This window comes from Spinacia oleracea, chromosome 4 (genome assembly GCF_020520425.1).
Source record: "Spinacia oleracea cultivar Varoflay chromosome 4, BTI_SOV_V1, whole genome shotgun sequence".
NCBI lineage: Eukaryota > Viridiplantae > Streptophyta > Magnoliopsida > Caryophyllales > Amaranthaceae > Spinacia > Spinacia oleracea.
Genome location: NC_079490.1, coordinates 3,876,880 through 3,891,468, shown reverse-complemented (window position 1 = coordinate 3,891,468; position 14,589 = coordinate 3,876,880). Strand labels below are relative to the sequence as shown.

At 35.2% G+C, this 14,589-nt stretch overlaps 2 protein-coding genes across 2 annotated transcripts; both read left to right on the top strand.

Moving 5' to 3' along the window:
* Positions 1–1,179: 1,179 nt before the first annotated feature.
* LOC110783395 (beta-glucosidase 42) lies at positions 1,180–7,697 on the top strand. The gene is made up of 13 exons (XM_021987737.2): positions 1,180–1,494; positions 1,678–1,744; positions 1,831–1,889; positions 2,579–2,654; positions 3,291–3,365; positions 3,452–3,539; positions 3,761–3,974; positions 4,545–4,660; positions 4,826–5,040; positions 5,333–5,367; positions 5,449–5,551; positions 6,023–6,131; positions 7,355–7,697. Exons 1-13 carry the CDS (start codon positions 1,252–1,254, stop codon positions 7,548–7,550), a joined length of 1,596 nt encoding a protein of 531 aa, XP_021843429.1. The 5' UTR covers positions 1,180–1,251; the 3' UTR covers positions 7,551–7,697.
* A 943-nt stretch (positions 7,698–8,640) lies between these two features.
* LOC110783394 (beta-glucosidase 42) lies at positions 8,641–14,426 on the top strand. Its single transcript, XM_021987736.2, has 13 exons — positions 8,641–8,935; positions 9,120–9,186; positions 9,275–9,333; positions 9,926–10,001; positions 10,357–10,431; positions 10,510–10,597; positions 11,132–11,345; positions 11,896–12,011; positions 12,130–12,344; positions 12,433–12,467; positions 12,813–12,915; positions 13,047–13,155; positions 14,021–14,426. Exons 1-13 carry the CDS (start codon positions 8,819–8,821, stop codon positions 14,214–14,216), a joined length of 1,470 nt encoding a protein of 489 aa, XP_021843428.1. The 5' UTR covers positions 8,641–8,818; the 3' UTR covers positions 14,217–14,426.
* The last annotated feature ends 163 nt before the right edge of the window (positions 14,427–14,589 follow it).

Genomic DNA, 14,589 nt, shown 5'->3' with positions numbered 1-14,589 from the left:
CCGACCCGTTTACAACCCGATCCGATAGAACACGTGCATAAAAAAATCCGACCCGATCCAATCCATTAAGTTTTCAACCCGATATGATCCGACCCGTTAGCCAAATTAATCCGTTCCAATCCGATCTGTTTTAACCCGAATCCAATAAGTCCGACCCAAACCCGATCCGTTGATCCGATTTGAAACCTCTACCCTCTTGCTTTAATGACATTGACACGTAACATGAACAATGTCATTATTTTGTAATTACACGTCACTTTGTCCAAGTATTCAACGTTATACTAACCCACCCATGTTCTTTTCCTTGCCCAACTAATCCATTTTCGATTTTCCCCTCATCATGTCACGTGTTCATCATATGATATGTATTCAAAACCGAAAATATATATCATTATTGAAGGCCATAAAATCTTAATATATCGAAAGATTATTATAGAAAAGCTTATGGAAAATCTTCAAATATTAATTGAGATTATCTTACTATATAAAAAGATTATAGAAAATCTTATGGATAACCTTTAAACATTAGTTGAGATGTTGAAGTAGAATGTTCCTTGCTTGAGAGCTTTGAGGTGCTCCATATTTTAAAGGAGACAAAAATTGAAGGTTGTATGAATCAACTACTTCATTCGCTTCATTATAATTCACACATTTTGAGTTTATCTTAGCGCCTAACAAGAAAAAAAATATAGTATACGGAATCAATCAAAAGTTGGATCTTTTAAACAAAAAATATTATTCTCATTCAAGGACCCGTTTATTTATTTTTTATTTTTTATGAAGAAACAATAAATGTTACATAATACATTTTAGTTAATCAAAGGTTGAGATCATTTAAACACGATTTGATCACTAACTGGGGCAATTGTCAATTTTCCTTAAAAACAATAATATCGTTGAAGATAGTGCTTTTTTCGACTCGTTTTAGTTTACACATTTTGACTTTTCACTCATATTTTATGTGATGCGTGACAAGAAACAAACTATATTATAATGAATTAATCAAAAGTTGGGAACTTTATATTATTCTCAATCAAGGATCGATTTAGGAAGAACGATGATGTTACGGATTACTCTGTACCGTTTAGTTCGTCAAAAGTTGAGATCTTTTAGATACGACATGACTATCAAAGGACACAGTTGTCAATTTTTCCCTTTTAGCAATAGAAGTAATATCGTTGGTCGAGGAATAACAAAACTTCTAATTTGAGCACATCAATCCCAGATTCCCCGCAAAAAGTAGGAGTAAACATGAAGTATATAGGAGTAGCAAACCATTGCTGCACCAATTTCAGCACTTCCCCATATATTTTCTCTCTTCCCCATAAATCTCGCCATTTTCCTCTCAAATCTCAACTCAAAAACGTTGGGATTTCAATGACGAAGAAACCCACCATTGTCAAACAAAATGGGTCAACTTTGAATCAAAAGGAAGTTTGCAGAACCGATTTTCCTCCCGATTTTGTCTTTGGCGTCGCCACTTCTGCTTATCAGGTTTTACCCAGTTTTTAATTTGATGGTTTTGTTCACCATTTTTTTCATTTCAATAAATTAATTAGATAATCTGAAAAATACCCATGAAGAAACAAAATCAATTTGATCAGTAAAAAAAAATTGAATTTGATCATACAATACCAAATTTGAGCTGAGATTGCTGATTATGTTGTTGAATGATAGGTTGAAGGAGGGTGCAATGAGGGTAACAGGGGTCCTAGTATTTGGGATGCTTTTACTCATATTGAAGGTAATTATATTGAGTTTGATGGTTTTGTTTTATGTTTTAGATAAGATAGTTGATTGATTTTTGTGATATTTTGGTTGTTGGGTCAGGAAAAATTGTTGATGGTAGCAATGGAGATGTGGCAGTTGATCAATACCATCGTTACAAGGTTAGTACTATTTGTGTTACATTTTTAGTGAAAAACTTTTCACACTATGACAATAGTATGTTTTTGGTTGTGTAATATGATACTTGGAATGGTGTTCTGACACGGGTATGTGTCGAAGTGTTAAAGTTGATAACTTGATGAGAAGTTTGTGTGCTTTTATTCGAAATTAAGAGTCCGAGTAATGTAGGTTATTTACACTCAGAAGGGTGTTCGGACACGGGTACATGTCAAAGTGTTAAAGTTGATAACTTGATTTGGAACTTATGTGCTTTTATTCGAAATTAAGAGTCCGAGTAATGTAGGTTATTTACACTCAAAAGGGTTTTCGGACACGGGGACATGTCAAAGTGTTAAAGTTGATAACTTGATTTGGAACTTATGTGCTTTTATTCGAAATTAAGAGTCCGAGTAATGTAGGTTATTTACACTCAAAAGGGTTTTCGTACAAGGGTACATGTCAAAGTGTTAAAGTTGATAACTTGATTTGGAACTTATGTGCTTTTATTCGAAATTAAGAGTCCGAGTAACGTAGGTTATTTACACTCAGAAGGGTGTTCGGACACGGGTACATGTCAAAGTGTTAAAGTTGATAACTTGATTGGGAACTTATGTGCTTTTGTTCGAAATTAAGAGTCCGAGTAACATAGGTTATATATATACTCCTGATTATTTGACTGTGTTGGCAACAGGAAGATGTACAACTCATATCTACATTGGGGTTTGAAGCTTATCGGTTCTCAATATCGTGGTCCCGCATATTCCCGGGTACCATATAGTTTTACTAGTGTACTTTTTACTACATTGAAGTATATTTATGCTATATGCTCTGTCTGTTCGGAAATAATGGTCACACACTCATGCATTATGTGTTAGGATTTAGGAGTTGTATGAAAAACGTTGTTGCATTTCTTAGATTAGCCATGGTTTGTGATTGGCTTTGTTGATTTATCCTTGCTAAGACGGTGTATAAAGGAAAGTGTGGAAAAAATCCAACTAGTATGATGGAATTTTGTGTTATATTATGAATTATTAGGATAGAGCAATTTGATAAATAATAGTTGCTCTCTCATGAAATTAGTGGTTTACTACGTTAAAGTATATTTATGCTATATGCTCTGTCTGTACGGAGATAATTGTCACGCACTCACGCATTATGTGTTAGAACTTAGGGGATGTATGAAGAAAGTTGTTGCATTTCTTAGATAAGCCATGGTCTGTGATTGGCTTTCTTGATTTATCCTTGCTAAGACGGTGTATAAAGGAAAGTGCGGAAAAAATCCAACTATTATGATGGAATTTTGTGTCATATTATGAATTATTAGAGGATAAAGCAATTTGATAAATAATAGTACTTGTATCTCAATTGCTCTCTTATGAAATAGTGCTTTGCTATGCTTACAGATGGTCTTGGGACCAAGGTTAACGACGAAGGGATCAGTTACTACAACAATCTTATTAACGAGCTTCTAGAGAAGGGTATGAATTCGTTTGATGTGTTCAAAGAGTTTAACATCATGAGCCATGAAAATGAATTGTGATGTTATATTTTTATCTATTTGCAGGTATACAACCTTATGTTACTTTGTACCATTGGGACCTCCCTTTACATCTCCAAGAATCTATTGGAGGGTGGATGAATAAAGACATTATGTGAGTACTTCTCATGAACCTTAATTCATTAATTGTTTAGGAGTAGAATAGAATGAGCCTCGAATTAAAACCTCATGCTTCAGAATTGAATGCATAAAACCACAGAAGAGTATACAAATTATTGCATTATTTTCTTGCTATCTTGATTGGTTTCTGCCAAGATGAATTGGTGTTCTAACGATTACGTTTCTGACATGGTTTCAACAACTTGCCAATTCCAGAAAATATTTTGCTATTTATGCGGAAACTTGCTTTGCAAATTTCGGGGATAGAGTAAAGCACTGGATTACATTTAACGAGCCTCTTCAAACTTCTATCAACGGCTATGGTATTGGGATATTTGCACCTGGAAAACGGGAAGATTCATATTTGGTAGCACATCACCAAGTCCTGGCCCATGCTTCTGCTGCATCAATCTATAAAGACAAGTACCAGGTATCAATTTTCCTAGATTGTTTTAACGATAAGAATAGCTTGATAAATTGGATTTGACTGTGGATATACTTTTTTTCTATTGATGGGGTAACCGTTAATAATCCATATAGTAAATGTGGAACTTAAAAATTGTAATACTCCGTATAATATTATGCAGGTTGTTTACACTATGTTTTTATCATTATCACTTGAAGCAATAGTTGCTGTCGAATTCCATAACATAAAAACATTGATTACTAAGGCTTTCCAACTTATCTCAATGATGTTATTGATTTACTAATCAACTGGTCGTATTATTGCCTTAGTCACTGTCTCACTAAGATTAGAGTTTGTAATCATTGCGATAAGTTTGGAAAGCCTAAATTACTGAGTCATGAAGGTGGTCGTGACCGAATCTGTTAACTTGTTGAGTTATAGGCGTAGCTTGTATACTTTTTTTGTTTTTTTTATGAAAATTTGTATACTTTTTAAACATATGTTAATACATTATCTTGTTGAGTTATAGGCGTAGCTTGTATAAGGCTTTTTTTGTTGCTATTGCTTTTGTTTATGTTCTTTTCCTCCGTCTAGGAAATTCAAGGAGGGCAAATTGGCTTGGTGGTAGATTGTGAATGGGCCGAGCCTGCGTCAGAAAGTGTCGAAGACAAAAATGCTGCTGCACGACGTCTTGCTTTTCAGCTAGGATGGTATCTTACCTCCTTCATGCAATCATGCGGATATTTTTGGTTATTCAGTTTAAAGTCAACCTTTCATTGAAGGATGGACATGCATTTTCTTTGTAATCATGGAGATAATATAATTTTCTTAATCCAGTTAGAGGAACCAACCATTTAATTTCCTCTTTGGTGTAGGTATTTGGATCCGATATATTTTGGAGACTATCCTCTAGAAATGCGTGAAAAACTTGGAGAGAGGCTTCCTAAATTCTCTCAGGAAGAAAGAGACCTTCTTCAAAACTCCATAGACTTCCTTGGTATAAATCACTACACTAGTAGGTACATAGCACATTCCACTGATGATCCTGAAGGGCATGATTATTATGCAGCACAAGAGATGGAGAGAATTGGTAAATGCTTATCATAACCATTTTCCAGTTTTTTTGTTTTTTTTGTTTGTTTTATAAGCCATATGATATATATCGAATCATGAACTAAGAAATATAGTTATAGTAATCATGTTAATTTTGAAATCTCGCAACAAAATGGAAACTACTTTTGGTGGTTTTCATATTTTGGTTTTTAGTTTTGTAAAAAACAGAAAACTGGAAACAAAAAACGATACGGAACGTGCCCTTAAAACTCTGTTGTTTTTGGTTTTTGTTTCTGTTCTTATTTTTTTCGTTTTATTCCATTTTTCAGCTGAATGGGATGAGGGTGAAACAATTGGCGAAAGGGTACTTTATCAGCTCCTTCCATCATGTTCCCTTCTGAGTGATTTTTATTATTATTGATAGAAATATCTACTTGAATGGCAGGCAGCATCGGCTTGGCTTTATGTTGTTCCTTGGGGGTTTAGAAAACTTCTTAATTACGTCACAGAGAAGTACAACAATCCTACAATTTATGTTACTGAGAATGGTATAGTTCTTCAGTTGATTTATTTTTTATTTTTTAGTTCTATATTTTGGCTAAACAAAGAAAAACTGAAGGAATTGAATAAAACATGCACACTGAGGCTCCGTTTGGCATGGTGTAAAACGTTTTAATGGAAAACGATTTTCCCCTTTTCAATCATTTTAAGTTGTTTGGTTTGGCAAAGGATGGAAAACAGTTTTCCATAACTCACTCCAAGATGGAAAAACATTTTCCATTTGAAAGGGAGGGAAACCACTTTTCCACCTTACCTCCATCTCTCTTCTTCCCCTCAATCTTCACCATCTTCTCCCATTTTCATTTAAGGAACCAAACAAAGGAAAAGTAGTATGGAATTGTGTTTTCCCTTGAAAAATGTTTTCCATGGAAAATCATTTTGCACTGAAAACGTTTTACGACAAATCAAACTGAGCCTGAAAAAGATCAAAATTGACGCGCTATTTACAATATTGGCAGGTATGGATGACGAAAACGACGACTTGGCTGAGCTCCATGAGGTATTAGATGACAGATTGAGAGTCACTTACTTCAAGGGATATGTTGCTTCTGTTGCAGAGGCAATCAGGTAAGCAGCATTCTATTTTCTAGTCATTAGTTTGTTTTTAGCTGGCATTAATTATCTTTCCGCATGTGACACGAATGGGAAGTATGTACTCATAGCCACATCATATGCTTATACCCATTCCTCAATCATGTTATTTGTCTTGTGGGTAGTGGTAAGTTGATAACGTGACAAGTATCTGGTAACTCACTCAGATACTGGTTGATTGCACACTGGATATGTTCTGTTCACCTAGATTTGTATTGAAATGGTCTGGTTTTTCCTAAACTAAAGTATTAAGGGACTAAAAGTTATTTTCTGTTGTTCAAATTTTTCTTTCTTATTAAACTTGACTTAACTGATACTTAAGTGTAATCATGTGAGATAAATGAGCTAGCACCTTTATTGATGAGACTTACCAATGAGGTTTTGTACTAGTCGTTAATCCTGGGGGTTTGTGTTCAATAGGTCACGGGTTTGTGTTAGAGCTGGAAAAAACTGATCCAACCCGAACCAACCCAATAATAAAGTGTTGGGTTAAGATTTTCAACCCGTTTAATTAAATGGGTCAACCCAACCCAACCCGTTTAATAAATGGGTTGGGTATGGTTGAAATTTTCAACCCGAAAATAACCCCCTTAACCTGTTTATATTCAAGCAAGTATGTAATACAAATCTGTAGAATGTTATTTGAAAGATTTTATTTTTCATTTTTTCCTTCAACATTGAATAAATTATTTGACATTTTGATTCATGTCAAATGTATATTGGAGTATTAGTTTTTTCTATGCGATTTGCCTAAAAACAAAAACACCACGCAATTATATAATCAAGTCAATTTGCACTTAAGAGGAAAAAAACTTAAACGGGTCAACCTCAGGTCAACTCCGTTTATGGTTGGATTGGATTAGGTTGAGAATCTCAACCCGTTTAAGTAAACAGGTCGGGTTGGGTTGTGATATTCTCAAACCGTTTATAAATGGGTCCACCTGTTTCCGACCCAACCCAACCCAACCCAATCTATTGCCAGCTGGCTCATTCGCATAAAAAAAAGAACCTTTGTTGATGAGACAAATTTGTTGTGAACAAAAGATGCGTTACAAAGTATGGCAAATGATGTAAATATGTCATATACACTATTGTCATCTTTTCCGGTGAAATGAAAAATCTTGGTTGTATCATGAGAATTCCTTTAGTTTTCCATGTAAAACATGTTCATTGCGCATCTAATCCCAATTTATCAACAGGGATGGCAGCAACGTGAAAGGATACTTCGCTTGGTCTTTGCTGGACAACTTTGAATGGCAACAAGGTTACACCAAACGTTTCGGTTTAGTTTTTGTAGACTATAAGAACGGGCTTTCCCGACATCCTAAATCCTCCGCGTATTGGTGGACGCGGTTCTTGAAGAGCAACAAGGGGAAAGATGGTAAAGAAGAGTAATATTGAAAACAGATACATTACTGCAAATTTGGCCATACCTATACAAATGCTTCTGAAAGTAACCAAAATTACTTTTTTTCATGTTACTCCTGTATTGTATTGATCACTTTTTTCAACTTATAATGATAAAACATTTTGTTCTCCATATATCCTTTTCCAGATAGTTTTGAATCAGCTGATATTTATGATGACAGTCATTACAGATTTTCAGGCGATCTTTGAAGGCTATTCTCGTGTTTGGCACAAAGGTTTTCCTCACTAATTATTTTAGATTGTCAGCACATGCATAACACACATGATGCACATTGCGGCGTATGTGGTGCACATGCCGTGTATGTAGTGCAATGGTGTAACACCGAAGTCTGAACGACTTAGCAGGGCCGAAACCTTATCAGAAATGGCATGTTGTTGCAAGCGAATTGCAGAATTATAGGTCTGCACTGATGGCACTTAACTAATATCAGAGATTGTTTTCTCAAACTGTGAAAATTTCAAGCTAGAAACTATGGTGAGTGGCTAGGCCTTTGCAATGCATCAGTAAACCTACACCAGGGTTGTTGCATGCCAGATTTTGAGCACATGCATAACACACATACGATGCACGTTCTGGCGTATGTGGTGCACATGCCGCACTGGTTATCCGAATTTGGGGCGAGTTCTGGGTGGATAGGTTACAGTCCCCTCCCAATTGTTGTTGCGGGGGATCGAACACGAGTCATCCATACCAAGTTCAGCCTCAATCACCACTGAACCAACAAATAATTGGTCGAGTTTAATGCAGTTTTTCGTAACTTTAACCTATTTTTCTGTAACTTTTATATTATAAAATTAAAAAGTTGATAGATAAACATTTTAAAGGGTTAAATGATTAATTTATACATTATTAGTGATTTTGAAGAAATAATTTTTTATTCAAATGAAAAATTTATCATTAAAAAATAGATAACTTTTACATATATAAATGTAACTTTAAAGCATTTTAAGTCAACTTTTACTTCGGTGTACAATATTTATTGTACACCCATTGTAAATAAGAATCTGTGAAAATTTTAAGTTCCTTGATATTGGGACATTGTCAATTTTTAAACATTGACCGGGACATAAAAGTCAATTTTTTCGACGCAAATTGCAGGGATGAACATGAAGTACATAGAAATAGTAAACCATTGCTGCTCCAATTTCAAGCATTTCCCCATATATTTTCTCTATCTCTACAAATCTGGCCATTTTTTTTCCTCAAATCTAAGCTCAAAAACGTTGGAATTTAAATGACGAAGAAACCCACCATTTTCAAACAAAATGGGTCAACTTTGAATCAAGAGGAAGTTTGCAGAACCGATTTCCCTCCCGATTTTGTGTTTGGTGTGGCCACTTCTGCTTATCAGGTTCTACCAGGTTTTTAATTTGATTGTTTTTTTCTATCATTTTTTCCTATTTCAATGAATTAATTAGATGATAATCTGAAGAATACCCACGAAAAAACAAAATCAATTTGATCTGTAAAAAAAATTGAATTTGATCATACAATACCAAATTTGATCTGAAGGTGATTTTGTTGTTGAATAATAGGTTGAAGGAGGGTGCAATGAGGGTAACAGGGGTCCTAGTATTTGGGATGCTTTTACTCATATTGAAGGTAATTATATTGAGTTTGATGGTCTTGTTTTATGTTTTAGGTAAGATAGTTGAATGATTTCTGTGATATTTTTGGTTGTTTGGGTCAGGAAAAATTGCTGATGGTAGCAATGGCGATGTGGCAGTTGATCAATACCATCGTTACAAGGTTGGTACTGTTTGACTATTTGTGTTACATTTTTAATTAAAAACTTACTACAAGTATGTTTAAGATACCCGGAAGGGTGTCGGACACGGGTATGTGTCGAAGTGTTCGAGTTGATAACTTGACGAGGAACTTGTGTGCTTTTCAAAATTAAGAGTTGATAACTTGATGAGGAACTTGTGTGCTTTCAAAATTAAGAGTTGATAATTTGATGAGGAACTTATGGGATTTCAAAATTAAGAGTTTTTAACTTGATGAGGAACTTATGTGCTTTCAAAATTAAGAATTGACAACTTGACGAGGAACTTGTGTGCTTTCAAAATTAAGAATTGATAACTTGATGAGGAACTTGTGTGTTTTCAAAATTAAGAATTAACAATTTGATGAGAAACTTGTGTGCTTTCAAAATTGAGAATTGATAACTTGATGGGGAACTTGTGTGCTTTCAAAATTAAGAATTCTTGATGAGGTACTTGTGTGATTTCAAAATTAAGAGTTGATAATTTGATTAGGAACGCATGTGCTTTCAATATTAAGAGTCCGAGTAATGTAGGTTATATATATACGCCTGATTGTTTGACTGTGTTGGCAACAGGAAGATGTACAACTCATATCTACGTTGGGATTTGAAGCATATCGGTTCTCAATATCATGGTCCCGCATATTCCCGGGTACCATTAATTTTACTTTTACTAGTATACTTTTGAGTTTTGACTGCATTGAATTATATTGCTATATGCTTTGTCTGTTCCGAAATAACTGTCACGCACTCACACATTATGTGCTAGGGAGATGTATGAAAGAAGTTGTTGCATTTCTTAGATTAGCCATAGTTTGTGATTGGCTTTCTTGACTTATCCTTGCTAAGACGGTGTAAAGAGGAAAGTGCACAAAAAATCCAACTATTATGATGGATTTTTTCGTAAAATTTGGTCATATCATGAACTATTAGGGGAAAGAGCAATTTGATAAATGATATACTTGTACCTTAATTACTCTCTCATGATTTAGTGTTTTGCTTTCCAGATGGTCTTGGGACCAAGGTTAACGACGAAGGGGTCAGTTACTACAACAATCTTATTAACGAGCTTCTTAAGAAAGGTATGAATTCATTTGATGTCTTATAAGAGTTTGACATCATGAGCAATGAAAATGAATTACGATGTTATCTGTTGTCAGGTATTCAACCTTATGTTACTTTGTACCATTGGGACCTCCCTTTACATCTCCAAGAATCTATTGGAGGGTGGATGAATAAGGACATTGTGTGAGTACTTATCTCTTGAACTTCAATGTTTAGGAGTAGAAGCGAATGCGCCTCGAATTGAAACCTCATGTTTCAGAATTGAATGCATAATACCACTGAAGATTAGTACTCCCTTTGTTCCTTAATACTTTTCCTGTTTTCCGAATAGGGCGTTCCCCAATACTTTTCATGTTTCTATTTTTAGTCATATACTTTTTCCACTTTTCCAGAAATCATGAATGTTTTTTCTTACACAAATTTGTTTTTTTCCTACCCAACCATCCCCACATCCATTCTTTTTTTGTACTTTTACATTAAGCAATCATTTACTTTCTCTCATTTCCCATAAAAGTACATAACAATGATTATTTTTATTACACACACATGCATCTTCTTAATACCCGTGTTTTTCTCCAAACAGGGAAAGAAATAAGGAACGGAGGGAGTTACTATTATTGCATTACTTTCTTGCTATCTTGTTTAGTTTCTGTCAAGATGAATTGGTGTTTTCACGACAATGTTGTCTAACATGTTTCAACAACTGACCAATTCCAGAAAATATTTTGCGATCTATGCGGAAACTTGCTATGCAAATTTCGGGGATAGAGTAAAGCATTGGGTTACATTTAACGAGCCTCTTCATACTTCTCTCCTCGGCTATGGTATTGGGGTATTTGCACCTGGAAAATGTGAAGATTCATATTTGGTAGCACATCACCAAATCCTGGCCCATGCTTCTGCCGCGTCAATCTATAAAGACAAGTACCAGGTATCGATTTTCCTTGATTGTTTTAACAGTATGAAAAGCTTGATAAATTGGATATGACTGTGGATTGATGGGGTAACCGGGTAAGTAACAAAGTTACTTCATTTAATAATCCATATAGTTTATGGAACTTAAAAATTGTAATATAATAACTACATATTTATGCAGGTATTTACACTATGTTTTTATCACTATCACTTGAAGCTATAGTTACTGTGAAATTCCATAACATAACAAAATTGATTACTTTCCAACCATCTCAATGATTTTATGTAGTAATCAACTGGTTGTAGTAATGCCTTAGAGTTTGTAATCATTGTGATAAGTTGGAAAGCCTTGATTATTGAGTCTTGGAGTAACTTGTTGAGTTGTAGTTTGTTAATACATTATGTTAGCCGACCCCAAATCATTTTGGGACTAAGACTAAGGCTTTGTTGTTGTTGTTGATGTTGAGTTGTAGTTTGTATACTTTTTTTAAACAAATGTTAATACATTATCTCAATAAGGCTTTTTATTGCTATTGCTTTTGTTTATTTTCTTTTCCTCCGCCTAGGAAAAGCAAGGCGGGCAAATTGGCTTGGTGGTTGATTGTGAATGGGCCGAGCCTGCATCAGAGAGTGTTGAAGACAAAAATGCTGCTGCACGACATCTTGCTTTCCAGCTAGGATGGTATCTATTTTTGGTTATTCAGTTTAAAGTCGATCTTTAATTGAATGATGGACATGCATTTTCTTTGTAATCATGGATAGTTGGAGGAATTGATCATTTCATTTCCTCTGTGGCGTAGGTATTTGGATCCGATATATTTTGGAGACTATCCTCAAGTAATGCGTGAAAAACTTGGAGAAAGGCTTCCTAAATTCTCTCGAGAAGACAGAGATCTTCTTCAAAACTCCATAGACTTCCTTGGTATAAATCACTACACTACTAGGTACGTAGCACATTTGACTAATGATGCTGAAGGGGGTGATTATTATGCAGCACAAGAGATGGAGACAATTGGTAAATGCTGAAGCCCTGAATCCCTAAAAAACTTTGTTTTTTTGGTTTTTGTTTCTGTTCTTATTTTTTCGTTTCATTCCATTTACAGCTGAATGGGATAATGGTGAAACAATTGGCGAGAGGGTACTTTATCAGCTCCTTCCTCTTGCATGAATCCAATTTTCATTTCATCCGGGAAAAGCAATCTTTTTCTTAACAATGTCTTTGTCATTTTATCCAATAGTATTCCGTTGGATATGAACATATTTGATAAATGCTGATAACTCTCGGATACAGTATTAGAATGGAAAGATCCATTCGATAATGAACTGTTGGTTCTAAGCCATATTTGGCGATCAATCAACAATTCAAAGCTCTTTTCTTGCATATTCTTGAGAAAATTTTCTATATAGATGTAGGAGATTTGGAAAGGGGATTTCTGTGTGAATTTTTATTATGATTGATATTCTATATCCACTTGAATGGCAGGCAGCATCACCGTGGCTTTATGTTGTTCCTTGGGGGTTTAGAAAACTTCTTAATTACGTAACAGAGAAGTACAACAATCCTACAATTTATGTTACTGAGAATGGTATAGTTTTTCGGTTGAATTTTTTTTATTTAGTTCAATAATTTGGCTAAACAAGGAAGAAATCAAGGAATTGAACAAAACATGGATACTGAAGGAAATCAAAATTGACGAGCTATTTACAATATTGGCAGGTATGGATGATGAAAACGACGACTTGGCTGAGCTCCATGAGGTATTAGATGACAAATTGAGAGTAACTTACTTCAAGGGATATGTTGCTTCTGTTGCGGAGGCAATCAGGTAAGCAGTAGTCTACGTTCTAGTCTTTAGTTTGTTTTTAGCGGGGATTAATTATCTTTCCGTAAAACCAACATAAGTTGGTGGAGTTGGTGGGGAACTCACCTTGTGACTTAGAGGTCACAGAGTCGAGCCCCATCAACTGTGTAATGCTTGGGACTGACTCAAGCGAAAACCTGCGGTAGCTGGGCTGGTTAACCTTGAGAATTATGTACTCATAGCCACATTATAATGCTTATACTCATTCCTCAATCATGTTATTCGGCTTGTGGGTAGTGGTGATTTGAGAATCTTAAGCATGAGAAAGATATCTGCTAACTCACTCTGATATTGGTTGATTGGTTATACTCTTTCCTCAATCATGTATTCATGTTATTCTTCTTGTGTGCATGATAACTATCTAACTCACTCATACTGGTTGATTGCACTGGATATGTTCTGTTCACCTTGATTTTGATTGAATTGGTCTGATTTTGCTAAACTTAAGTATTAAAGGATTAAAAGCACTTGTTCAATACTATCTTTTCTTATTTCACATGAGGAAATTGAGCCATCACTTTTGATGATGAGACTTACCAATGAGGTTTTGTCCCAGTGAATAAGAGTGAAGGACTGTGTACGTCCCCCCCTCTGTAATTTGTATTGCCCTTGTGGCTCATTCGCACCACAAAAACAAAAATAAAACGTATGTGGATGAGCCAAAATTTCCGTGAACAAAAGATGCATTAGACTATTGTCATCTTCTCCAACGAAGTGAAAAATGTTGCTCAACTTGACAACCGTGTATATCTTGGTTGTATTATGAGAACTCCTTTTGATTTCCATGTAAAACATGTTCATCGCGCATCTAATCCCAATTTATCAACAGGGATGGCAGCAATGTGAAAGGATACTTCGCATGGTCTTTGCTGGACAACTTTGAATGGCAACAAGGTTATACCAAACGTTTCGGTTTAGTTTATGTAGACTATAAGAACGGGCTTTCCCGGCATCCCAAATCCTCCGCTTATTGGTGGACGCGGTTCTTGAAGGGCAACAAGGGGGAAGATGGTAAAGAAGAGTAATTTCTATTGGAATCAGAACATTTAACTAAATCCTCTCATACTAGTGTTGTGAAGTCCCAATACATGTACGAATGCTTCTGAAAGTAACCAAAATTACTTTTGTTCATGTTACTTCCTGTATTGTATTGATCACATTTTTCAACTTACATGATCAAACATTTTGTATTATCTATAATGATAGTCATTACAGATTTTCAGGCGATCTTTGAATGCTATTTGTATTTGGCACAAAGGTTTCAATCTGTAATCATTTTAGGTTACTAATAAGCTGTTTGCTCAATGGAAAAAGGCATTCCTCACAGCTTACAAGTCACCCTGGTAAGTGTTATCCGTGCAGGCCAAAACCCGAGCCTGACCCAAAACCCGTTTCGGC